The 27645-nt window shown below is 43.9% G+C and overlaps 2 protein-coding genes across 2 annotated transcripts in view; one reads left to right on the forward strand and one right to left on the reverse strand.

The window, feature by feature from the left end:
- RPS14 (ribosomal protein S14) overlaps window positions 1–27645 on the forward strand; it is a 155720-nt gene that overhangs the window by 36643 nt on the left and 91432 nt on the right. The gene's annotated exons all lie outside the window — the stretch shown is intronic.
- NDST1 (N-deacetylase and N-sulfotransferase 1) lies at window positions 687–27191 on the reverse strand. Its single transcript, XM_056852524.1, has 14 exons — window positions 26659–27191; window positions 21310–21792; window positions 18601–18688; window positions 17456–17610; window positions 15077–15262; window positions 12851–12979; window positions 11279–11461; window positions 10189–10285; window positions 9362–9485; window positions 7387–7561; window positions 7051–7221; window positions 5081–5190; window positions 2873–2975; window positions 687–965 (listed from the first exon to the last, which is right to left on the reverse strand). The coding sequence occupies exons 1-14, from the start codon at window positions 27166–27168 to the stop codon at window positions 846–848; spliced, it is 2634 nt and encodes an 877-aa protein (XP_056708502.1). The 5' UTR covers window positions 27169–27191; the 3' UTR covers window positions 687–845.

Below are 27645 nucleotides of genomic sequence, written 5' to 3' on the forward strand. Positions count from 1 at the left end.
AAAAGAAACAGTGACTGTAGACAGGGGTGGTTGGTGGGACATTCAGACGATCCTCTTGCCAAATAATTTGTCAGGTGAGTGTGTCCCCCGTCATTATTCCTCATCTCCACCCCCACCCGACCCCAAAATAAAAAAGATGGAAAAGAATAATCCATCTGGGATAACCTAAATATTGACAGCACCAGTGTCTTTCAATATCATCTTGTATAAAACAGAAGACACTTCTTTCAGCTAAGAAATCTACTCAGTTATACTGCCTCAGTCCAGTCTAGGTTTGAGCCCAAATTGCATAACTGGGTCCATAATTGCAGCAGGGTCCTCATCTGGCTCAGACTTCATACAACTCCCGTCATTGTTGTCCTCCCAACTCACACGGCCCAGCGGCTAATCCCAAACTGGCCCCCGGAGAGTTCTGTGTTCCCTCTTTTCCCCGTTCATCCGATGAGAGGAGTCACTTGCTGAAATACTGTTTCAGAAGAGGGAACCGAAATGGGGGAGGAGAAAGCAGATCCTCTGCGAATCCTCTTCACCAGGAAGCGGCAATACAGACTAGCAGGCACCCTTGACACCATCCGTAAAGCGTAGCTCCTGGGGAAACCGGAAGGGATCTGCAGAATGCTGACTGGCTCAGGGGCATGGCTAGTCAACTTCTTCCAAGCCGGAATCTCAAAGGTATGGACCCTTTCCCCATTTCCCTTGAAGACCTTGAATGGATATTGCTCAAAATGCTTGTTCCCGGGTCGTATACCTCACACCCTACCATGTCATTTCGGCTCGGCATTCAGGTTTGAGATCCTCCCCATGGACTCATTCTACTATTGCTCAATACAGGAAATACGAAGTGGCTATCTGGTGTTCTGAAGTTCCTCCCGCAGCCAAGTTGGCAGAGTCTGGCCCATTTTGTACAGTAGCTTGGATAGCTCTATGTTGTGGTCCCGGTAATAGTCCCTCAGGAACGCTCTTGACTGTGAAAGGGGGGGATAAAAAAAGAAGAGATCAAAATAACTTGATGCCACTGTTACAAGGGCCACTTCACACATTACGCAGAGCAGTTCCAGGTTTATTACCAAGTGCACGCTCAACTGGCACCATCAGCCAGTTGCAGACTCCCTAATGAATGTTTGTAACATTCACACTTTACATCTTTAGCATAACAGCTAAACAAAAAATTAATGTGTGAAGTGCCCCTAAAATAGTAAATCTCACAAAACGGTTAATGCAATTTTTCTGCTGAAAGGGTAAGCAGAAAAGGGAAATGTCTTAGACTGATTTCAACCTCGCCAACCCAACATCCAGCACTGAGCCCCTTACACAGTTACTGCTGGAAGCACAGGAGCCGCCCCCCTGTATCGAGTGCAAGTTTTTTAAGGCATTCTGAAAGCCTGAATAAATAGGTGGAGACGTCTTAGCAAGATCTTTTTAATCCTGGGGCGGAGGGGGGGACTGGAATACAGAGGGGCTCTGGCTGAGTGGCAGAGCATCTGCTTTGCATGCAGAAGGTCCCAGATCCGATCTCTGGCATGTCCAGTTGAAAGGATTCGATAGTAGGAGATGTAGAAGTCCTCTACCCAAGAGCCTGGACAGCTGCTGTCAGTCAGAGCAGACAATACTGACCATGATAGACCACAGTACAATCCTGAGGAGTTACTCCAGTCTAAGCCCATTAATTTCAACAGGCTGAGACTGAAGTAACTCTCCTTAGGACTGCACTGCAAGTGTTTGAGACTCAGGCATGTATTCATGGAAACTACATGCGCAGGGCTAATTTGAACCCTCTAATCTGATCAACCATTAGGGAAGGACTCATGCAATTGGGAACCATGTCACCTGTTCCAATTGCGTGAGTGTGATAGAACCGTAAGTTAACTGGCCTTCAAAAGTCTGGAAACTCAAGCTCACCTGATCTGTCTTTTCTAGACTCAAATTTAAACATCCATCTCCTGGTACTTCTGTACATTCAGTTTCTTGGATAGGAATCCCATCTCATCCAAGAAGCCAGACGCATTCTCCATCACTCAGAAAGGCAGAAATTAATTTCCACTAATCTGTGAGAGTTTACCTACAATTCCAAGCACTGACTTGTGAGTCCTCTCTCTCACTGGCTAAGGTACTTCCCTGCAGTCCTTGTGGGGTAAGGAAAGAATCCATGAGATTCACAAGGAGTCCTTTGGAGTTGAAGATTATTTTTTCCCAGAAGCCTATCTGAATATAGCACACAGGGAGCTTGAGCTGTCAGACACTAACAAAGGTCTGGCTAACTCAGACTCTTTGCTCAGCATAACGCCTTACATAAGGCAATGTAGGAAAGACCTATGGCATACTGTATTTTTCTACTTTTTCTCAGTTTTGCATCCTCTTTAAACTTAATGTCACATTAATTCCAATTTCCTTTCAAACCGATTCAGTTTTTTTAATGACACGTCACACCCTAAGATTTTTTGACAAACCCACCCTCAAACCCCTACAGCGCATGCACCAACCAGATTAACATTTGAGTTTGTTTGACTGTAAATTTTTAAGGAATTCTGGCAGACTGAACCACCAAGCAGTAACAGCTCAGCAAGATTTCTGGATCTCTGGGGGAAACCAATGGGGATGCAAAGTTCAGAGGTTAGGGGGGAAGGCTTCGCATGCTTCCCGTATTGCAGATGCCCATAAGGTTTCCACATCTCTCCTTACTGTACAGAGTGTGAGGTTTTGCCTTTGGAAAACAGTTCTCGCACTCATAATGTAAAACAGGAATGGAGTGTATGTTGTGCAGAGCAATGGAAGTCAGACATTCAGTAGTGAACACGATCAAATCAAACTTCGCATCTGCAAAAAAACCATCAGCAGGAAGAGCTCTTGGAAATGTAAGTTTTCATATACTTACATCTAAATCCATCTCTGGATATTTCCTTCCTTTACTTTTCCCCAAGCACTTGGTTTTCCCTCCCTCCAGTAGTTGGCACCAGAATCCTTTCTTGGGATCAAACCTGCAGTGACAAACCCCAAAGAAGAATGAGCAAGCAAGGCTACCCAAGCTTCACTTGCCCTTTGGGATTTTTAAAAAAATAAATAAATAAGGAAATTGGCTGTTATATAACAAACGCAGAAACTTAAGCTATCCTGGATTGTGAGATGTGGGAATAAACACGTGCAGCATGGGCAGAGAACAATTAACACACAAAACAACAAAACAGCAGCACTGTTTTACCAAATGGAGATGTGAGAGATGTGTCCCACCATCATTCACCTATGTTGGTTCCGTTTGACAAAAGTATAAAGACATTAGAAAGAATGATTGAAAACCTACCACTGGCTACGGCTTGATTCAGGGTGGGGTTTTTATGCGGCAGGAAAGATTATTTCCATGCTTTAACATCTGCCTTTCCGAATTGTCCTACTAATTTTATAGTCTCAAAGATTTTTCAAAATGCTGGGAGCAACAGCAGCGGCTGTGGTTAAATTGCTTCTTAATCTAGAAGCTTCCCCCCCACACCGCAAATTGATACACTGTAATCAGCTTTTATTTTATTTTTTTAAATTACTACAGCTTAATTAACACCTTTTATTTTAAGTATGTCTTCTGAAGCACTCACAATGCCACTTGATTTACAAGTACTGCACATTTTCTTTTCAAGCCAAATATTAGCTATTTTTAAAGTGATGTTGCTATACATTGCGCTGTCCAAAGATAACTGATGAACTTAGTTGACGTTTGTAAAATGGAAAGGGGAAAAAAAAGATGTTTTGCAACAGGCTGCAAAATTTGTGATTGCCACCATTCAGAGCACTGGCAATCAACACCTGCCCACATTCTTTTCCATCAACCATACTCTTTATTCAGAAGTCAAGTCCACACCTCTATGCGTAAAGGAAAAAAGGAAGTCAATGGATTCTAAGGCCAAATGAGTCGCTCAGTGGCAGGCTCTCTCCACGAAGAGGTATTTCAGAAGGGTAAGGACAATTAACCCTTTCACTGCCCACTGCTTCCCCAAATCACTGCAATTCAATGTATCTGTAACCTTCACTTCAAGTACGGTAAGCCAAACTTTAGACCGCGGTGTTACCTTAGACAGCTCTTTCCCTACACTGACTGTTTTGTTGCCTCAGACAGCTCTTTTGTTTGCGTGCACCCAAAGACACAGGCTTGCTTGCACTGCTTTCCAATTCTTCAGTCCTAGCCCCACCGTATTGTTTGGGTTATTAGAGATCTCTGCTGTTTGACATTTTTTTTATCACACTTTGTAATCAGCCTTGAGTCTCAGTGAGAAAGTCAGATTATAAATGAAGTTAATAATAATAATTTCCCACCCCCACCATACACAGTTGAGAATGAATAGCATGTGTGCACTGTGGCAAACATATATGTGAAATTATTAGGGGGGGGACTACTGCTTGGTGTGCATGTGGGAGTACCAGAATAACAGGTAGAAAAGGGTTAAGTATCCTCCTCTGCTGCCCTTTTTTACTCCCAATTTGACCCCTGTCAAAACTTACGTTTACTTGTACAGCAATAATTAAAAAAAAACTTATATTTACTATTGAGATCTTTTTTTCCTTTTACTGGGCAAAGTAATGTTTACTGTTTTATCTGTAAAGGTGATTCCTTCTATATTACTTGTAGTAATATCAGTTTGTATTATAGTTTGTATATATTTTGTCTTTTATTATTATTACAAAAACCTGCTTTACAGGGGGGAAAGCACTGCTGCGTGCATTTTGGCCCTAAATTATGGTTCTATCCATAGGTAACAGAACCCCATCAACTAAGGATACCATTGTTGCCCTCTGAATACAGAGTGGAATGAAGTTAGTTCTCTCCTGTCCTGAAAAACCACAGTATCACTTGGATAGACAGGTCAGCAAAGCTCCAGTTATTTGCACCCGTAATAGGGAAGAAAGTCTAGATTCTAGTATTCCGAAGATCACATCTCAAATCAAAACCTAAATAATCAGGGAGGAAATCCACCAGGCTGGAGCAGGGTGTGTGGATGGAAGGGGAAAAAAGAGAGATGAAACCTATCGACTTGAACAGGCACAAGAAAGATATTAAAGGACTAAAGTAACTCAAGGGGGAAAGGAGAGAAGGACTCACGCAAGAGTTTTGTGGTAGTCTATGATGTTTGTTACCCCGAGAAACTTCTGGACTGTTTCCATCACTTTGGCTGGTTCTGTGCGTAGCAGCTTGCCGTCCAGGACAAGAATCTGAAAGGAAAAATACACACAAACCAAAAAAAATCATATGAAGTTGGCTCCCTAAATTCAACTCTGGCTTGAAGCTTTACATAACCCAATCACAAGAACAAAGTACCCACTGACAGCCATGTCTTCTCTTCAGTGCTACACTGAAGCAGACACTGTTGATAACCCAACTTTCTGCTGCTCCTCTCCTCACTGGAGCACAATGGAAGAGGCATTATCAAGGCTCAGTAAATCATTTAGTTAACTTTCTATATCTGCCTTTCCAAACAGATCAAGTAATTAAAAAAAAACATGCATAAAATAAAAGCCCTGTTATCAGCACTCATGGGAAATCAAATGTGCCAGATAGTCAAGCTTACGGCTCTGCCCTGGTTCCTACACCAAAAGGAACCCAGAGCAACCAAACCCATCCTGCTGGGAACACCATGGCAACAGCTCCCATGACTGGTGAGACCATTTTCCTCCCCGCCCCCGCCAACCTACAGAGCCATCCTTTGCAGCAGGCAGACAAGCAGGCCAGCTGCCCAGCAGCCCTCTGGCAAAACTGGCTTCCAAGAGCTCAAGGCAGGCCGCAAGGAAGGGGGGGCCTGAGGACAATCTCAGCAGGCAGCACCCACTGTCAGAAACCCAGCAGTGGCTGGAAGCATCAACCAAGCCAGTGGAAGGGGTGTGCGTGCACCCAAAGACACAGGCCCTAGAGAGTGAATGGGACGAGCATGCTGTCTGGGCAACACTGAGTATTCTGGATAATCATGTGCCGGGTAACAAAGCTTTTACTGCACTAGAACATATACATTGCTTCACTTTCACTGCTGAATACCAGCCTGAAACAAACAAACAAACAATAATATTTAATATATAGGATGATGGATGACAGGGCCTAGGGAACTTGCAAAAAAATGTTTAAATTTCCCAGTACAGTTGAAAAAAGGGCAAGTTCAGATTATGTCATTGGGTTCAGTCTAAACAGGCCTACAGTCCACGCCAAATTCTGCTTACACAGATGCAAAAGCCTCCTGGAGGACAATGAGGCTAACTTCCAAATACTCAGACGTATGTCCTCATTTTGCAGCTTGAAGCACAGCACACTGAGCAAATTGGTTCCTTTTTACAGTCCAAGAAAATGCAAAGTGAAAGTAGTTGGGGACAATAAGAATTTCCAATATATCCCCTTAAACTTTTTATTAGCATTCAACAGAAGTATGATGTGCAGGAGCAGAACTAATGTGGTATAGTGGTCAGACAGCTGGATTAGGGCTGGGAAGAATTGGGATCAAATTCCAACTTGCCATCAAAGTTTACTGAATTACCTTGTGTCAGTTATTCCTCTTTCAGGTTAATCTACCTCACAGGGTTGCTGCAATGGTAAAATGGAGGGCAAGAGAACCATGTGAGCCCCCTGTGCTCTTTGGAAGATGGCAAATAGACCAACAGAGGAGAAGGAAATGCCTTACGGCTGGATTTTTTATCACTTCTGTGATAAAACACCAAGAGGAAATGCAGAGGGTAGGTGACCGGGGAGATTATTTTGTGGCCGCCAGCATACTGCCGACCACCAATTGGCCCCTAATGGTTTTCCTGTGACATTCCAGGGAGATCAGTGGGTTGCAGCGTGGGGGGGGGGAGGAAGTTCTATGCCACCAAATTATCACTGGGATGCAGCCCATAATTGGGACAGCATGGAATCCAGCCGTAGAGAAGTATGGCTCAAACACAGCTCCAGTAACGTACGACTCATCCCTAAGACCTACAGAGAATCCCCTCAGGACAATGCCCACCATCTCAAATGTTTTCCTCTCTGAAAAGCAAACTGTCTCATGTTTAATTCATGAAAGGTAACACAGGCACTTTTGCCCTTCCTACCTGGTTGGCATGGAAATTATTCAACCAGCGTTCGATGTGGGTTGCATACCAGCCTGGTACTAGGCAGCGGTTCTGTAAGGTACGGAGCTTCTGTGAGGACTCAGTCCCAGCTGTGATCACCTCATGGAAGGTGTACTTCAGGGCAATTGGGTCGTCATGTGCTCGCTGGTGCTGTTGAGACAGCAGTTTAGAGGGTGTTAACTAGAGAAAGATACCAACTGGAAGCTGTAACCTCAATGATACCTTTCAATTACAAGTATCTTAGTTCTAGTTTTACTATACCACAAGCAAAATCTCAAGGTTCAGACTTCAAAACCATACAACAGGAAGGCTTACCTGGTACCAGGAGTAAGCCCGATCTGCCGGGTTGATGAGAATGGTGATTATTCTAGCCTTGGAAAGCAGCGCGGCAGCCCGCCTCGGTGCCACTTCCGAGTCAAAGTAATTGGCACTCTTCTCAAAATAGAAGTCAGAAGTGGTGTTGGAAGGGATGGGGAAGAACTCCATATACCTTAATAGATGCCGCGGAAGAGAAAGGTGGGTGAAGGCAGTAATGAAACTGTTTCTATCATTTCTGCAATGTTTCATTTAATATTGATAGACCTGTGCTTGGATTTTTTGATTCAGGAAATCTTAAACTGCTCCTACTGTAGAGGTATGCTAGATGTTTTTAAAACTTTCAAAAAAGCAGCTGTATATGCACAACGTTATTACAGAACTAGCACAATACTTCAGTACAAACCAGCGCATTTACTGAGAACTCCCTCAGAGGTCCTTCTACAGGATACCACCCTCCTCTTGAAATAAGCCAGGTAGCAACCAGGAAAAGAGCCTTCTTGGTTGTGATGCAGCATCTCTGGAACCCTCTCCCCCATGAGGTTTACCTGATGCCTTCATTATAAGCAATTAGGCCTCACAAAACTACTTTTATTATGGTTAAGCTGTTCTTAAGTACATGTCCATAATTTTGGCCAACTGGATTTGCTATGGTTCATTGTGACCTACGTTTATTTCAATTTAGTAGTTCTGATGTGTTTTTATTGTTTTTTAACTTCTATTTTTAATTTATCTTTGTTGTTAGTAGTAATATGTGGTAATTATGCCCATTGAAGAACTGGATCTCCTCAAAGGTCTCTGAGCTGGGACAGTTGCTTTGCTCAAAGTAGAATAAAATAATTCAAATTCAAATTAATAAAAATAAATACTATTCTTCTTTTCTTCTAAATCACAGGTTGTGATTTATCATATAAAGTGAGAAGATCAATTGTTATCAGCCAGTGTGGTATAGTGATCAGAGTGTCGGACAAGGATCTGGGAACCCCCGGTTCACATCCTTACTCTGCCAAGGAAGCTTGCTGGGTGACCTTGGGCCAGTCACACACTCTCAGCCTAACCTACCTCACAGGGTTGTTGTGAAGATAAAATGGAGGGGAGGAGAATGACACAAGCTAATTTTGGCCCCAGTGGAAAAAATGGGGTATAAATGATGTAAACAGCAAATAAAATTGTATCTTAACCTACCTGAAAGGGGGGGGGGAAGGCAACTGCTGTCCTAGCAATGCAGCAAAATAGACAGGAACTGATAAACAGTAAATAGCTTGCTCTTGTTATATATATTGGCCACGAATAGATAGGTAGATAGATAATTTCATTTGCTCATGCTGAGGCCCATTAAAAGAAGATATGCTTAAATGACAGCATCAAGTAAGCTTGCTTCCAGTATGGAGATCAGATAAAACACATCCAGTCAGTTCTGTGTGTCACACTTCTTGGGGTGAGGTTGAGCCGCTTCCCTCTGGCCAGATGCTGAGAGAGGAATTTCCCGAGAAGGAGCCTATTTTCACTATGGATTATGGCGGGGACTGAAAGTGAGAGATCCAGGGCTTGGACAACTTCCTCCTTCGGTGTGGAAGCGGACAACGAGAGGCAAATGCCAGCCCCGTTTACAGATGTTTTGGTCTGCATCTGGTCTTCCTTGATCCAATTAACTGCACTTCTTGGGGTGCTCTGAAGACAAAGCACAGGGAGCAGCCTGGCTAGCCCAGCTCACAGTATTGCTGCCACAGCAAAAAGAAGCATCCTTCCCCACACTTGGCTTTTCTTATATTTCCAGGCACATGCGACTGAATACACTGAAATATTTTCCAGTTGCAAATTCACTTTTGATACAGTGCCATTGCCAATTAATTTTCAGCTCGGCTGCCAAGTCCCACAAGCTGTATTCTGTGTACATTCGTCTTCTCACCCTCCCTAGCAGCAGGACCAATGCACAATAAATAAATAAATAAATAAATAAATAAATAAAGCCTACCAGTCAATGCCCTTGTGGTAATTATGCCCATTGAAGAACTGGATCTCCTCAAAGGTCTCTGAACTTGGATAGTTACTGCTCAGGTCAGGGTGCATCCCCAGGAACAGATAGAGGGCTGTGGTACCTTTATGTGGAAGGAGAAAAGGGAGGGGGAGGGAAACGCCACACTGAGAATGGATTTTTCCTTTTGTCTGCCACACTTCTGCCAGCCTATGTGATCTTCCAAGAATTCAGAGGATTAAGGCATATCAAACTTTGCATATTCATCCCTGAAAGGCAGCCAGGAATGCTTAAATCCTTCTATGCTCTAAAGACATCCCTCCTCCCTCCAGACCCCGTCCCCCATTTGCCATATATGGCAGCAGTTCATCCCAGCTTCTGATATACACGGCCTCTCTCAGAGTTCGCCACTTTCCCACCCATGACGCTTCAGCCACAAAAATCTGATCCTCTACTTGAGCTTAATGCAATTCTCTCAGGCCAACTAAATGCTTCAGTCAGGCATTAACAGACCAATTTATATTCATGGTTTCAGAGTTTGCCTCTATTGCCACTGTTACTTAACCATAAATAGTAGGGGTAGTGACTTCCTAAATTTCAACTCTTATTCCAGGTTGACTAATGGCCTCTTCTTAGTGGATACAGGATGTGGCTAATGGATTACTTAATGGCTCAGAAAACCAAGCAAACAGCCACTACACAGGCACTCTAAACAGAGAGACAGACAGAAGTTCCTTCATACCCGACAACGAGCCCAAGATGAAACAGACATGCTGATGGTATTAAGGGGTTCAAGCACACAGAACAATCCACGGAGTACAATATACCTGTCTTCTGAGGACCAATGATTAGCAGCTTCGGGAACCGATCACAGGTCTTCTCTTTGGACCAGATATCCTTGTGGCGTTTGTCCTCGCAAGGATCCTGAAACATGAAAGGGATTGTAATTAAAAACACAATTAAAGGAGAGGGGAATCTCAGGTCACAACCTAAAAACTCTGTTCTTGCTCGAGAGATCGTTTGAAAGCCAGAACAACCTACATCTATCTACACCTCAGAGAAGAAGAACCTCATCCTTTATGCAAGTATTCTATGCCTGCTGCATACATCCCACTCTAAATGACTTGATTTCCCTATCTTAAAAGTGGAGGAAAAACACACATCCCAAGATTTATTGCAGTCTCCTGCCTTCTCCAGAAGGAAGCAGAGAACTATACAGAAATCTAAACCATTAAAACAGATTCCCACACAGCCTTCCGACTTACAACTGCAGCCAGTAACCAGATTGGACATGCAGTGCATGCTGGTGTCGACTGCAAGCAGAGGGAACAGAAAGCAGCCAAAACAGGCAAGTCTAGCACTATTAAGCTAACACTGAGAAGCTGCTCTTGCTGTTCATGGTTTGCTATCATTTATTTCTAGAGCCAGCGTGGTGTAGTGGTTAAGAGCGGTGCTTTGGAGCGGTGGACTCTGATCTGGAGAACCGGGTTTGATTCCCCGCTCCTCCACATGAGCGGCGGAGGCAAATCTGGTGAACTGGATTTGTTTTCCCACTCCTACACATGAAGCCAGCTGGGTGACCTTGGGCAAGTTACAGCTCTGTTAGAGCTCTCTCAGCCCCACCTACCTCACAGGGTGCCTGTTGCGGGGAGGGGGAGGGGAAGGTGATTGTAAGCCGGTTTGAGTCTCCCTTAAGTGGTAGAGAAAGTCGGCATATAAAAACCAACTCTTCCTCCTCTAGACGAGATTGCTCACTTTTACCATGGCTGCATTTGGGTGCCATCCACCAGAATATGAATTCACCTCAGCATAAAACACAGCTATGTGGCTTTTGGTTTCCAAAAGAAACTGTTAAAAAAATCCCAGCAGAACAACACAGCGGACTTATACTTGACTCGTTTGGCTGTGTGAGCCCACCTGCCACAGCGGGTCTTTCTCCTCTGAGAATATCTGGAAATACTTCTGCGCTAGTTGCACAGGCGGCAGCGTCTGCAGTTTCAAGTTAGTCCAGGAGTTGAGGAAACGGACCAGGTGTCTAAAGGTGTACAAACCCAGGCGGTCGTTGCCATAATTTGAGAGGTGGGTCATGAAGATACTGATCTGGGGGGGAGGGAGAGAGAAAAAGAGGGGATGACAAACATGGGATTGACTGGTGTGTCCAGTCAAAATAGTATTATACCACTGGAGGACATTGATTCATAGGGTCGCCATGAGTCGGAAGTGACTTGACGGCTCTTAACACACACTCACATACCACTGATTAGACCTATTAATATGCTCGAGAAGACTGAATTATAACATTGAACCGGAGGAGGGGCTGAGGGAGGGTGGGGACTGAAGACTTCGCAGTGATGCACAAGCCATTTGAAAAACACAAGCCCCATGATGCTGGATAAAGGTCCCACTCATAGCCATCAGTGATAGACCTGACGCTTCAAGGTAACTTACAAAAACGGACATGGTGGAAATGGGCATACCCCCCCTTTGTCTCTAACATCTTGGTAAATAAAAGGTTAATTATCTCTAAATATGAAGGTTCCATTTTTGTCTGCCATCTTCCGTTATTTACCATTCATACTCTGTTTTTCCTTTATGCAACTGAGAACATCACAGATGAGAGATATCATACTCTAAAATCATCTGAGGTGGTAAATCCAAGACATATTATGGCATTGTATTCTGTAAGCTAATTAAGCACTGTCTACCATGGATCTTCTCACCCATATGCCCCGAATCTGCTGCCAAATCTGATATAACTGGAGGTACCCCCATCCAAATTCTACTCCACGGTGCTCAGTTTTACCAGTCTCTTATTTTTCCTAACTAGTTTTTTTTCTAAACTAAAAATGGAAACTACTTTGAAAATCCCCTAGCTACATCCATATCCTCTAGTAATACTGTATAAATTGACACCTTTGACCCCTCCAACAATACGACACAAGCAGAGAGGAAAAATAAATATAGGGTATTACAGCAGAGACTTACTTAAGACTTGAGGAGCAGTTTAACAAAACGAGTCACCTGAATTGTTCAAAACCGGAGACTCACTTTACTACATAACAAAAATACTTCCAGATCTCTTGCCAATCTGGTAGCGATCAAAATTATTTTAAAGCTAATTTTGACTAATCAGCACATTCATGGAGCCTCAGAGAAAGGGCAGGTGACCCAAGTTAACATACCAAGTACTTATTTTCCATTCAACACCCTATCTTAACTCATAACAACATGGAAGGAAACTGTGAACACAGACCCTAAGCAAGCAAAAGCCAACAGGGAGAACAGAAAGGCCTAGAAACCTTGAAAAGGAGCCAGGACTGGGCATTCGTTCCCTCTCTGAATGAAGAGTTCAGAAAACCAGCTCAGTTAGTAACATTTCTGCCCATTTCAGGGCATCATCAATCACATGCCTTCCCTAGACCATAAAGGAGAGTGGCTCTATGTGTGGGAAAGGGGGGGGCTCCCATTTATCCTTCAGGCAGCACTCACGGGGTTAAGTAGCACAGTCAGGAACAGCTCGCCGCCGTTGATGATCTTATCCAGTTCACTGGAGCCACCGGGATATTCGTTATAGAATATGGTGTGTGTGAACAAGCCGCACGTCTGCCGGGGGAGAACCTGCCGAAAGATGGGAAAGGAAACACGTAATATAGTAAACGAGATCTGAGAGAGAAGAGATTGTCCAATGCCTATTCTTCTTCCAGACAGCGTGGTGCAGTGGTTAAGAGTGGTGGTTTGGAGCGGTGGACTCTATAATCTGGTGAACCAGGTTTGATTCCCCACTCCTCCACATGAGTGGTGGATCTCGTGAACCCGGTTGGTTTCCCCACTCCTACACACGAAGCCAGCTGGGTGACCTTGGGCTAGTCACAGTTCTCTGAGCTCTCTCAGCCCCACCTACCTCATAGGGTGTCTGTTGTGGGGAGGGGGAGGGAAGGTGACTGTAAGCCAGTTCGATTCTTCCTTAAGAGGCAGAGAAAGTCGGCATATAAAAAAACAACTCTTCTTCTCTCTCTTCTTCTTACAAGTCCTGGGCATGTCTGTCAAGTTATCAGCATTTTAAGGGATCCATTCACGCACAGGGTGGTTTGACCTCTACACACCAAGTCCTTCAATAGCTGTTTGACACCGTATGTTGACAGCACAGCCGGCACCAAAAACTCTTTTGCTAGAGTGCACATACATCAGGGGATTCCACTACGTGGCAGAGGCGCCAGGTTTCCAGCAAACCGTTTTTTTTTTAATCAGAGTTTTTAGAAAACCTTTAAAAAGCGCTGACTACACCTGCTAGGCATTTGCGGGGCAATGCTGTGGAGCTTCTGCAGCATATAACTTTTAAAACTGTGTTTTATTGAGCTGATTGATTTTTGCTTTTGACACAAGCTGTATGATGATTTTTAAAACAAACAGCGGGTTGCCTGGAGACCTCTGAAACTAAGTGGGCAGGTTATAAATTCGAAAGTAAACAAACTTCCACAGATATTTTCAGCCACCTGCCTGAGAGCCGTAAAGCTCTTTTTTTTTCTGAAGCGCCTTTCTTGCTTCTGCTGACATTCACAGCTATACAAGGTTTTTATTGCTTTTTTCATTGTACCCATACTTCTCAATCAGATTCTACAACTAAATGACACTTCTCCTCCACTCTAGGCTATTTTTTATACTGGTAAATTATTGATACCATCCAAAACACAGTTCAGTTCTTCTCCCTGACCTAGTCTAGGAACCAGCATAAACATCTAGCTAGATTCAGTCTCAGAGGAAATCTTGGTCTCCTCCTCATTCGCATTACAAGTCTGCGGTGTTGCAGTGGCTAGAAACTAGGAAACCTGGGCTCCTATCTCTGCTTTAGCTACAAACTCATTTGGAAAGTCACCAGCTGCATTCATATTCATACATTGTGATAAACTGAGATAAAGGCACAACAAATTTTTGTTAATCTAACTAGACATAAAAAACAAATCCCAGTTTGCACATAATCCCAGTTTATTGCCCCTTCTCTGACTCTCAGCAAAGAGGATATCTTCCTTATACTGTCTACCTCTAGGGCCAGACAGTCTTAAGGGACAGTTACTCAAACTCTAATTTGTGAATTCAAACACATCATAACATTTAACTGTGGTTAACATTACAAATACAAATCCTAGCCTGAAATCCAAGTTTGGTGCCAATGGACAGTCAGCATTCAGACAACTAACCACGGCTTATTTACCAACCCAGGTTTATCATGACATCTGAACGCAGATACCATCTCTCATCTTAGCCTGCGTCAGAGACTTGTGAGGTTAAACATTTCTAAGAAATCCTTTGAACAATGGTTGAATATAAATATTAATGAATTTCGAATCCTGTAATTGTTGTTGTTGGTAGCAATTATGTTCCGTTTCCTTTCCTCCAAAGTGGAAAGAAAACATCCATCTTCCCATCTCATTGGAAGGTAGAGACACAGTACACAACAGCAGTCCCTAACATTTAGCTACATCTATATTTAAGCCATACAATATAGTTCTGGAGTAATACTATCACAGATTAAACTGCTATTGGGCATCCAGAGAAGTGACACCTGGCACTTTAGTCCTGACAGCCAGACTTTAAATCACGTCATGTGGCCACTGGTTATCCTCCAAGCTTATATATTGGCAGATTTGGATGGTATACAAACAGTGGGAGGATGAAAACTAGTTAACTTTAAATAAGTTTGATACCCTTTCTACTTACCATGATGCCATTGTGGATGAAGCCACGTCGGTAGCGGGCTGGCTTGAGGTGAGGATACTCTTCGGTGCTGGTGACTCTGATCCCCCACACCTGTTTCCATGCTTCATACAGCTGCATGTGGACTGGGTACACTCCTGAATGATGGGGCGCCACAGCATATCCCATGTCAGTGGGAATGCCATGCTCCTAAGACAAGAGAAGGAAACTCGTTACTTTCTATCATATTTTTATGCTGTCTTTTCTCTAAGGATGGATTATGACAAACACCCTGGCCTCAATTTATTTAAAAACAACAACAACAACACTTATGTTGTTTTATTTAGCCAAAAGGCTCTCTGAGTTGTACTGAAGCATCTCTTCTTTGAGGAAACAGGCAAACCTATTAACCTATTTGCTAAATCCATGACTTACAATTTTTAAAGTCCCCGTGGAATGTAGATTGTGATCAAATTATGCCAAATGGTTTGGGGTATTTTTTTAAAAGGATTATCTTCTGATGTTACATTTTCCATTCTTGCCTTTTCTTGTTCTTGAAAGAGCAAAGAAATAGTTTCCAAATTCCCTCTTCTTGCAAAAGCATGCTTGTTTATAACTTTGACACAATTCCTTTAAAAGGGTCAAGCACTAATCTTTGGATCTGTTCCTTTGAGGTAATTTGTCCAAGCTGAGCCTCTTCTGTACTAAGACGGGTGGACTCCATTAAGAACTGGCTACCTGGCAGCAATCATCTCAACAAAAGCTGTAAGAACTGGACTGAAAGGTATTGGGGGGGGGGGGCTAATTGTCAAAGTAACTGGACCCAGGAACACGAGTTGCGCGCACTCTGAAAAACATGATACGACCAGGCTGCAAGGATATTGTGATATTTCAAAAACGCAGGCAAAAGTGTTTAGCACAACAACAAAACAGCTGGAGACAACTGGCACAAACAACAGGAGATAGAAGTCCTTAATATTCTTGAATACTAATAACATGGAGCCAAGAGGCGGGGTGATGTCCTAGATCTCTGGGAATACTGTTTTCACTCTGTGTGACCCTAGAGGGAATGGAATACTCCAGGCAATCTCTGGTTTTACAATCCTATACTACCTGCGCAGCCACTGGAGTCCTTCAGGAGAAGCTGCATGCTAAACTTTTATTCAATAACAAAGGCTTGGATCCTAAATGCTGCTGCCTGTGGCAGAGGTAGTCCTCCACTGAGGAAGACGTCCCTCCATCACCAGGTGCTTTTCAGGCTGGCACCAAAAGAATGGACTGCGCAGTGGAGGCCTACTTCCACAATACAGAAGGACACACAGTGCCAGTGAAAGCCAGGCTCAGGATCCAAGCCAAAGTCCCTGGAGAGGACGCTAGGTTTAGGATGGTTAACTGGGGTCTGCCAGTACTAGAGGACTACTTGCTAGTACCAAATATTAAGTCACTTTATGTTGGGAGTGACAACATAAAACAACTGACTCAATTTTTTAGGACAGAGACAATGATGAAGTTATTATCATATAGTGGAAAATGGGGGGAAGTAAATAAATAAATAAATTTTATTTGCAGCTAGTATGCCAGATAAAACAGGTAAATGGGGGGGGGGGTAAGAAAATGATGAACAAATTGCTTCCTGGGTTCATTATCACACCTAAAGGACTCAATTGAAGAATATAAACCGCAGAGTGGTAGCCATGTTAGTCTGTTGCTCTCAAAACAACACAGTATCTTTTGGCACATTGATTGGGCATCAGGTTTCATATGCCAGAGCCCTCTTCTTCAGGGGCATGTGTATGACATCCTGTCAATAGATGAAATTATTCCAGCAGAGTTGATGCAGACAACTCCCCAACTCTTACTGAACAGAACCTGAGACTGGCTAGCTCACTACAAAGACAAAGGCCAATTTTACACATGCTAAACAATGCACTTTCAATCTACATTCAATGCACTTTGCAACTGGATTTTACTGTGTGAAACACCAAAATCCACTTACAAATGATGGCTAAAGTGCTTTGAAAATGCACTGAAAGGGCATTGTTAAAGCAACATAAGAATTCCAACTCAGCAGCTTCACTCGTTTCATATATGTTGCTGAAGTGTGGCAACTTAAGTCCGTCTCAATGTCCATTGAAGTTTCTAAGCATTTTCATTTGTAATGTCCAATTTGTGCCCTTTATCTTGTACAGTTGATTTGGTCCATACGAACGATTCATTGCCAGAAATGCCCCCCCACACCATTTATTTAGCAAACCAGAAATAGTCACTATTTAGTTTTGTGGCATCAGACGTGTCATAACTAGTGGGTCCATAACTAGCCACCCACCCTAGTGCCTTCCTCACTATTTTGCTCACCACATTGCCCCTTCTCCCCTCCTCTGCTCCCAACAGCATCATACTCACAACAGCAAATTTCTTGTTCATGGTCATTTGCTCAGCCAACACAGACTGGTTATGGAAAAGGTGAGGCTGCATGTGGCTCCACATGTGGGGGAACCACCAGAACTCCTTCATGTAGGAGAGAAGCAGGTCATCTCCCTCATCTTCTGCATCTGTACCTGCCAGACCCACACCATAAACATCACTTATTAAGAGGCTAAAGACATCGAAAGAATCACGTCCCGCCCCCCCACCCCCACAAACTCAAACCACCCCAAACTCCTTGCCGGACTGTTTTGCCAAAAAAACTGGATGCTTTGAGGGCAAAGATGTTGATCAAATTTTACCAAATCTCTCCCTCCATTCATAAGAACGTAAGAAAAGCCCTGCTGCATCAGGCCAAGGCCCATCAAGTCCAGCAGTCTATTCACACAGTGGCCAACCAGGTGCCTCCAGGAAGCCAACAAACTAGACGACTGCAGCAGCACCATCCTGCCTGTGTTCCACAGCACCTAATATAATAGGCATGCTCCTTTGATCCTGGAGAGAATAGGTATGCATCATGACTAGTATTTATTTTGACTAGTAGCCATGGATAGCCCTGTTCTCCATGAACATGTCCACTCCCCTCTTAAAGCCTTCCAAGTTGGCAGCCTTCACCGCATTCCGGGGCCAGGAGTTCCACAATTTAACTAGTATCTCCAGTAGCAGCCTAGTGTCCTATACAGTCGGCAAAGTCAGATATTACCATGTAAATTATGTGCTTCAGGGCCAAAAAAAAAAAAAAATGATCCATGATCACCTCACCATTTTCCCCATCTCAAATACCCCCTTCCCCCATGACCTATTTGTCTGACAGGAGAAAAGCAGACAGATACTATCTGATTACCTCAGTGTTTACCACACAGGCAAGTAGCAGCTCCAGAAACAGGGAGGGAAATACTGCAAAGGTGAAGAATCAAACCTCCCTCCTCCAGTGCAGCAATATTATCAGAAGTGCTGGTCTTCCCCTCCCATAGACTACTTTTAACCTTCTACAGAACAGCATGAGATCCCAATTATTGATCCCCCGTGTCACATCTAGTTCAGCCCTCAGTAATTGCAAAAAAAAAAAAAAAAACTGAAATCAAGCTCAAAGAACAGGAAGACAACAAAACTCCTTTCCTTACCTGTATGGAAGAATTTCCCTGAGTAACCCAGATTGAAGGTGAAATTTGGGATGTGAGTGCGCAGTTCAATCTGGGTGTCAAATAAAGCCTGCAGTGTGGGGAGAAAGGATGTTTTAAATAACTGAATATGCAGCACACCACATACATACATTCCAAGGCTGGGCACACAGCCTGCCAAATCATTTCTTCCACTACACTATTCCTTTTTGTCAGTAAGGTTAGCACATTGCTTCCAATTGGTGCTGACGCTGACCCAATCGGTTTGCTACAGTTCAGTGGGTATTTTGGACCTCAGCGTGCCTAATAATCTCTTTATTCTACCCCCAAAATGAAATCACATACACAATGTGCGTTTTGTCTTATTCCTAGAAAAGGCAAAAGGACAAGTATTTGCTTAGAAGTTATTTAACTACCTCCTGTGTTTGTACAACAAAAGACAAGTTGAACAGCAAGCCCAGGAGCTTCAGAAGGCTGAGGTGAATCCTTTCAGGCGCACCAAGCTGGCCACAGCTGCCCTGACCTAGACGTCTGGACACTTCTGCGGCTTAGCACTGCAGTCCACTGGACTGAACAATCCCATTTCTAAAGCCCAGCTTTTGCCCAGGGTTGTGGCCAACCAGCATCCCACAGATTCCCTAAGAATTCATGAAGATGCATATACACATAGTGGGGGAGGGGCCGTGGCTCAGTGGTAGAGCATCTGCTTGGCATGCAGAAGGTCCAAGGTTCAATCCCTGGCATCTCCAGTTAAAGGGGCTAGGCAAGTAGGTGATGTGAAAGACCTCTGCCTGAGACCCTGGAGAGCCGCTGCCGGTCTGGGTAGACAATACTTACTTTGATGGACCAGGGGTCTGATTCAGTATAAGGCAGCTGCATGTGTGTTCGTGAGATTCAGTATGGATGATAGCAAAGATCCTCTTCTCATGTTACACTGGTGATGACATGGGAGGAGCTGCAGCATGGCTCCAGGCCACAACACTGGAGTAACCGGAGGTGCCTCGGGCCAGAAGACAGAAGAAGCTCTGGCTGTAGCTCCTCCCCAAGTCAGCAGCTGCCCTGTATTCAGCCGGGCAACAGTGGCGTAGGGAGGGCTCCACAGTGAAGACAGTCTCTCCACATGGTGGTTGTCACGTCACTCTGGTGGCACAGGAAGAAACAACTCTGGAGTAGGTCCCCATGCTGACAGTATAACATGACGAAGAATTAGGGCCAGCTGTTTTTATATCTTTACTTGAGAAGTCACATGAGGTGAGGTTACCATTCAAAATCATCCTGCTGGGCAGCTAAAGCTGTAATTTTCCTTCCAGAAATACATCTTGTAGCCTCCTTGTTAACCAATAATCCAACATGTCAGAACTCACTTTACCTTTCTTGATACTGAAGACCTAGGACGATTTGAGCACACGAAGTTGCCTTATACTGAATCAGCCCATTGATCCATCAAGGTTAGTATTACCTACTCAGACTAACAGTGGTTTTCCAGGATGTCAGGTGGAGATCTTTCACATCACCTACCGCCTAGTCCTTTCAACTGGAGAAGCCAGGGATTGAACCGGAGACCTCTTCTGCATGCCAAAAGCAGATGCTCTACCAATGAGCCACGGCCCCTCCCCTAAAGTTGTGTGAACAGAAACTGTATTGACTAATTTACCCCTTATTAGATCAATACTAGCCATTTAGAAGATGGGCACAGAAAGAGTCTTATGTAAGCAGGCAAGCTCTTCAACACAGTTTTTCATCAGGCAGAGAAACCATTCAAACTTTGCACTACAGCTCTCTTGGGAGATTTGGGGCTTTGTTCAAAGTGGAGCTGACACCTAAATCTTTGATCCACTACACCATCAAATTGCACCAACTATCTAGCAGCTTCATATAAATAAAAGGTAGGTTTATATAAATAAAAGGTAGGCTTAATAAGGTAGGTTGTTGCACATTTACCTATTGGCTGCCTTACAAATATTCTGGGGTCCCAGTTAAAAGTGGAGGCAGACATGTGCTTAAGTAACCAAATGTTCTATTTGCTGGTCAGCATATGTGTGCATGCCCAAGGTTTAAAGCTTCTCAGAATTAAAAGAATTACAGAGAAGTTAGCCTGATGTTAATTGAATATTTCTTGCTCTTAAATGTCAGTTAAATGCCTCTATCTTGAGAGCAGGAGAGAAAATTGTTCATATGTAGACTACAGTCCACGTCACGAGACAAAGAAAAATGTTATACAATAAAGTATATATGTATTCATTCAGTCTTAATCCAAGATATTATGTGTTCTAATCTAACCACAAAGAAATTCTATTGTACATTTCCGCTCATACAATTATTTACAGCAATGCTAATTCGGGTATTTGCAATAGATGCTTTAGGCTGAGAAGTTGAGAACCACCAAGTTTTTGAAAAAGGTAACATGACTCTAGATAAAAGTTTCATGAGGGTAAGATCACCTGGTTATACAGTCTGCATTTTAAAGTGTCACTTTTTCCAGTGTTCTAAATTGTGAGGATGACTGAAGCTCAATGAATGCTCGAGAAGGGATACCTAGGCCCAGGCAACAGAATCCGCATGATGGATTCAGGTCACTGCTCCCAGCCCCTGTGCAACAGATTTACATCTCTAGCCTTTAGATGAAAAGAAATTAATCCACAGAGCAGTGAGCCCCACGTCTCCCCACAAACCCTCCCATTAAACACAATACTTAGTTGTGGCTACAATTACCTTGACATCTTCCACTTTCATGCGAGTGCCTTCTTTGCCGACAAAGATATCGTCAATGTCCACCAAGATGTAGCGATCAAGGGGGAGGGAAAGCCTCTTGCCAGTGAGAAAAGAAACAGCGTCCACAAAGACCAGTTTGTGCAGCCAGAAGTTGAGGTTGTTACCAAAGAGGACTCTCTGGATGCCGTCATGGAGGCCCAGGTCCTGTACCACAGTGGTGTGGAGTGCAGCATCAATGCTCATGTGCAGGATGGATTCTGCTGACTTGGTCTTGGCGAGGAGGACAGGTTCATAGGTGGAATGATTCGACTGGAAGACGGTCCAGTCCTCCCCTGGAAGCAGGCCCTTCTCCACCTCACTGGGCCGCGTGATGTACAGCAGTGGAGACTTGGGGTTGATGCTACAGTCCTTAAGCGCAAGGTTGGAGTGGAGAAAGAGGGGGAAGCCTTTCAGCTGAGCACTCAGTAAGCTGTTCTCATTGGCCTGTGGAGAGATTTTACATGAACTAAGTAAGAGCTCGGCCAGAAATTTAAGGCAGCCATCACAACAAGGGCTAGGAGGCAAACGGGTCAGAATGTACCATAAAAAAATAAAAAACATGTTGGAGTGTTCAGTATAGTACACCCACACAACCTCCACAAGAATGGCCTTTCTGAATCTAGCCTCTTCCTGCCTTCTCCACTTCCGCTATGCACCCGCAAATGGTTGTAGTTGTTATGGCTGCTATAGTATTGCTACTTATAGGCATATTAATGGCGCTTGGTTTTTAATGTTAAAATTTTATGAAATGTGAATTGTCTTAAATGGTTTTAGAGTGTTGTTAGCCGCTCTGAGCCTGGCTTTGGCCAGGAAAGGGCAGCCTATAAATCAAACCAACAAACATTGTCCAACACTATTTCCAGCAGTGACCAACCAGATGCCCGAAGGAAGATCACAAGCAGAATGTGAAGGCAACAGGCCTCTCCCTCTCTTTATCCTCAGCATCTGAAATCCAGAGGTATGCTGCCTTTGTACATGGAGGTCCCATTCAGTTATCATGGTTAATAGCAAGAGAACAGGTCCATCCTTCATACAAACACATCTAATCCTTTTTGAAAGCCATCTAAACCAGTGGCTGTCACCACCTCTTGTGATAATGAACTCCAGAAGTTACTTTTGAAGCAAAGTGCTTTCTTTTGCTTGTCTGAAACCTATGTCAAAACAAGCATGTTGGGATATAACAGGGCCAGATCTAAAAGAAAAACACAGGTGTTTCAGTGAAAGATTTTTCTACGCTTGGAAAGTAAAACTCATATCCTAGCAATATGGAATGCAACCACCTCTTAGTACAGTGTTTCCTTCAGGCTGGGGAGGATGAGGTGAAAGCACAATAAAATAAATAAACAATTTTAGCAACCCAAAGGCCCCCATTTTTCCTCATAGGGAAAACTAGAACACACTTTAAAGTCTCAGTTACTGCTCACTCTCTCCATGATATTGCACATTTCATACTATGGGATACATTATCATTGATGATCAGCTCACACACAGATACGGCTGCTGCAACTCACTGCGGCCAGGCTGCGCTGCCAGCTTAGGAAGCTAAAGCCATACCCAACAACTGGTTGAAAAGCCTCTGCGCCCCTTGATGCAGGGCTCACTTGCTGCAGTGTGGCCACATCAGGAAGGAAATGGCAATGGACCAAGTACCTAGGGGGGGAAATGATCCAGTACTTTAGATGTTCTGACCATTCTCATGCCAAGCACCCTGGGTTTAAAGCAGAAGTCACAAACTCAGTGGCTACTACTCTCTTCCAGCCTCTGCCTGGAAGAACAGCCAACCCTCTCTTTATCCAACACAGCAGCCATATTGAGGCACCTTTAGCAATAAGATTCATATATCGGTCTAGAAGAATTGAGACTTTGGGCTGATCCCAAAACAAGCAAACAGCCATTCTGCAGTGACCTTCAAATGCTCAGTTAATTCAGTCTCCACCTCCTCTTGTGGACACGGCTGCACAAACAAGGGTCTACTTTCCTCTGAGGCAGTAAAAATGGTCTGGGCTATGTTATTTCAGACTGGGGGGGGGGCTTACATGGCTCAGTACTAAGCTAGCCCTTATCCTCAACATGCTGGATGTTTGTATGGAAGATCATTCAGCCATGTGAGCACCCCCATCCCATAGTCTTCTGAAGTAGTACAGTGGAGATGCATTTACCAGAGAGAATTTTTAGGCCAAGACTTTGATTTGCAGAGTAGTGCACACCTATTTGCAGAGATGCATGATCTGGCCATTTATCCTTTGCAGAGCTCTAGAACTTTTTTTTTAATTTAGAAGAATGCAAAAATATTGGACAGATTATTTGGTTGTGCTGAGTTAACATATTTCTCAATTTTACGGTTAAACCATACAGAAAAGCTCTCTTTGCTGCCAATAGTTAGAAGACATGGAATGGGACAATGGAAACCAAAGGCAGCATGATAGCATCATGGGCTAGGCATGTTGAAAACTGAATTTCAAATGTTCCTGATGTGGCATGTTCAAAATGTTCTAGAAAAACTATTCTACAGAATTCCAAACCTCATGAACAGCTCCCTCCAACCTAGACCGCAAGCACTAGTTTGCTGGCATCAAGAACTGCTTATGGAGAACAAGAATCCAGTGGCTATATTTTGAAAGATTATGAGGCCTTCGTTTTACTCCATGTCTTGGCTCAAGTTACAAAAAGACAAGGGCTTGTCATGTTACATCTGGATGCATCCCTCCCATCCCAAGGGCCTAGTTCAATGGCCCTGCCCTTTATAACAGATGTAAGATACTGATCTTCGAGTGACCATTGACTGAAGAAAGGTGCTCTGAAACAGGCCCAGGACTAAGGTCAAACTCCTGCTCCTCTCTACGCTTCTGTTCTGAGCAGATTCAGCCAGACATCACTGTGACAGTGGCACACCCCCTGTGTCTCAAAGCAAACAGCCATCCTACAGAGCGACCTCCAAATGCCCAGCTCGTTCAATCTCTTTCTCCTCTCTCATGGACATGGCTGCACAGACAAGCCGACGTTAAAAGGTGCTTGCCTGAATCATATAGATCCTGCTAGTTCCATAGGTTTGTGACAAAGCTAAAGATGCTGCTACTCACCACACCCACCCACCGCTCTGCTGTTAAAGCAAGCCTTAGCATGCATGTACCCAACCAGGCTGAACCTCCCCTAGATCAGAGTGCCTTTCTAAAACAGCTGCACAGAATTATTTAGGACAACAACCTTTGTGACTGGAGTCTTATATTGAGCCTATCAGTTTCATAGATGATGGGATCTTCAGACTATAAATGACGGAACCTTGATTCTACTGGCAGCTCCTGCATGCCTTCTCCTTCCCACTCTTATGTCAAGGGAAAGTGGAAGCATGCATAAAACTGTTTTATTATTACAATATGCATGTTGTGTGGTCCATGTACTTTCCAACAGGACAGAGTTCTGAGACTGATGCTGTTTTGTCAGATGAATTAACGCTTTACAACAGCCAGCTGTAACCAGATATATTTTTCATACATCTGGAAAGGGATTAAAACACAGCATATCAATATTGCTAAGCATTCAACCATACCTCCTACCAAAGATATAATTTTTATCAGTGGACTGAAACACAGGAGGACAGGAAGCAAGAGAGGATTTTGTTTTGGCATTTTAAAAGACTGAGTTGATTTATTATAGCAATAGCTTCCATAGGCAAGAGTCAAGCAAGCAAGGGAAATCAGAACAGAAGTGAAAAAGATCACCATGCAGAAGAGTTTGTTAAAACAGCAGGACAGCACCAAATTTCAGAACGAAGCACCATTTAAAATGCTTAATTTCTGCCCTTAATTCTTAACCTTCCTGGCTCACACTTTTAAGCAGAAAACTGCAATAGACTCAGGCAACTACTGTGAGAATTGCCTTGACCTCCACCATGCAGAAAGTTAAAATAGTTTTGGATCCCTCAGAAGCCACCAAGGAAAGCCAGAATAGGGTACAGTATCAAATGCTGAGCAAAGACACTGTGATGTTTGCATGCACACACACACCCCTTCCTGCTAAAGCTTGTCCTTACACATTAACGAACTCCCCAAAGGGCCATTATCATAATCTTTGTACTTTCACCAGCAAAATTACAGGCTACAGCAGCCAAGCCTCATCTGAAAAGGTGCAGATTTGTAAATCCGCTCCTGGCATCAGTTAAAAACACAGCACTTCTATTTATCAGCTTGGCGCTGGTGAGATATCAAACCATTCAAAAGCACTAAGTGACTATGAGGAGGTGTCCAAGAAAGGCTGACATTTTGCAGAGAGAGCACTGATCTTCCTGGTCCTAGACCTTAAACCTGAGCAAAGTAAGGGCACCTTCACATAAACACCAGTCACAAGGTCCTGGAAAATAGAGAGATTAGGCAGAACCCATTTAAGTAAATGGCATGGAATATCAGAAACATCCTATCAGACTCAGCCTTCAAAGCTCCATTCGTTCTCAGTACTATTGCTGTGCAAAGAGAGAAGAAACAAGACCGGGAATTTTCCCCAACAGAAAAGTTAAAATCTCTGGTAGAAAGGACTTGGTTGAAAAACCAACTGTAAAAGAGTTGACTGCAAGAACAGGGTAGGAAAAACTAAACATTTTTCTGGAGTTATTACCTGTTATAACTACAGATGTATTGTACTGCCCAGTTCATTATTTTGTTACTTTGGACTAGTTTAGCAATACTTTTCCTGCTCACATCCTAAAAGGTTTTCCTAACACCATATTCAGATACAAATTTGGGTCATGGACTGGCTGACCAGTTTCTAGAAGTTTCTGAGTTCTGGGAGACAGACAGACAGACACAGTACTTTTGGCCTCCCTTCTTTGTAGTGGAACTGGGCTCAAGTTTCATTCATAGAAGCCCTACAGCAGTCCTGGGTGCGGGGAGGAACAGGCCGGATTTATGCATTAAAATAAAGTGGGATTGAGAAACCAGAATGCTGAGGTGGTGTCACTGACTAGAATAAAGATGAGACCAATCATTTTTTTAATGATTCCTCCTTTAACACACTCCCTACAAACAGAAAATGAGCACACCAGCGAAAAGAGGTTTCAGCCAACTCTTTGCTTGCTCTGCTGGTTTTCAATTTACAGGGAATTTTTAATCGACGGGAACATTCAACAGATGTCATACAGACACCCTGCTACTTGAAGTGGTGCGGCACCCATTTTACCTACCTCGTCCCACACTTGAACCTGCCTAGAGGTAGTCCTGCTTTCCACAGCTGGATGCACCTAATACCCATAACGTTAACCGACTCGGCCCCTTCTCTCCCCTGCTGCAAAACGCTTTCCATCAAGTCAAAAATCAATACCTTGAAAAAGCCAATGATTCCAACACCGTACTCCACGCAGTACTTGTCCAAGAGCTCACGGTTCCAAGCGTCCAGGTTCACGTACTTCAGAATGTTCTCGTAGATGATCAGTGCGAAGCGTCCTCGGTCCTTGTCTGTCAGCGTGGGCATGTCCCCCTTCCCGGGAGCAATCTCTGTCAGGTATTTGAAACGGCTGGATTCCAAGATGGCCACAATCTCCTGGCCCAGCTGAGAGTAAAGGCTTTCCACAAACACGAGAACCAAAGGGTCTGTGCGAGAAGAATCGACCACTTTGATGGGCTTTAGCGGAAGCAAGCGTGAGGGAGCAACCTTCGGTTCATCGCAGTCCGGGCTGGGGATGTCCCCAGAGGGCTCCAGTCCCCTCTTCCACCCATATAAATAATACGCTGAGACAAAAACACTGAGCAGGCAGAAGGCAAACAGCAGGAACAGCACCAGCTGAGGAGACACCTGGCGGAAACTCCTCCGGAGTCTTACCAACAAAGTCATCCTTGCTTTGAACGAGAGTTCAGATTCCTTCCCCCCCCACCCTCCCTGCCCCCCACCCTCCAGGTCTTTACACAGGAAAGGCTAATTTCACTAAGAGGCAGCTTGTACGTTGGATTGCCTCTCCGGCAGTCCATTATCCATCCTGGTCTTTTTTCATGTCACCATGGCAAATCCATTCAGAGTTCCTCTCCAAGGCAAAAATACCAACAGCATCCCGTCATCATTGTCTCATTGGGATGGATAGACGGCAGTCTGGGGCGTCTGGAAAATCCCTCAACAAGTAGGGATGCATGGCTGTTCCTTGGGTGGGTGATCAGAGGCACGGTTCTGCAAAACAAACAAAGGCAAAGGAAGAATAAGCCAGGCTGCTGCAGAAAGGACCCAGATCAAGAGATGTCTGAGCAACGCCTCCCTTACCAATACACATTTGTAACCAATACACAAAAACAAATACACATATAAAGCCAGCGTGGTGTA

The sequence above is a fragment of the Euleptes europaea genome, chromosome 1 (assembly GCF_029931775.1).
Source record: "Euleptes europaea isolate rEulEur1 chromosome 1, rEulEur1.hap1, whole genome shotgun sequence".
Taxonomy (NCBI): Eukaryota; Metazoa; Chordata; class Lepidosauria; order Squamata; family Sphaerodactylidae; genus Euleptes; species Euleptes europaea.

What these genes read in the sequence shown, in the direction of transcription:
- NDST1 (XM_056852524.1), bottom strand. Translation starts at nt 27,168, where the DNA reads ATGACTTTGTTGGTAAGACTCCGGAGGAGTTTCCGCCAGGTGTCTCCT. An exon ending in GAATCATTGGCTTTTTCAAG is followed by an intron (nt 21,793 to 26,658) that starts GTATTGATTTTT and finishes ATCTCTCCACAG; the next exon opens with GCCAATGAGAACAGCTTACT. An exon ending in TACCACAAGGGCATTGACTG is followed by an intron (nt 7,562 to 9,361) that starts GTAGGCTTTATT and finishes GCATCTATTAAG; the next exon opens with GTATATGGAGTTCTTCCCCA.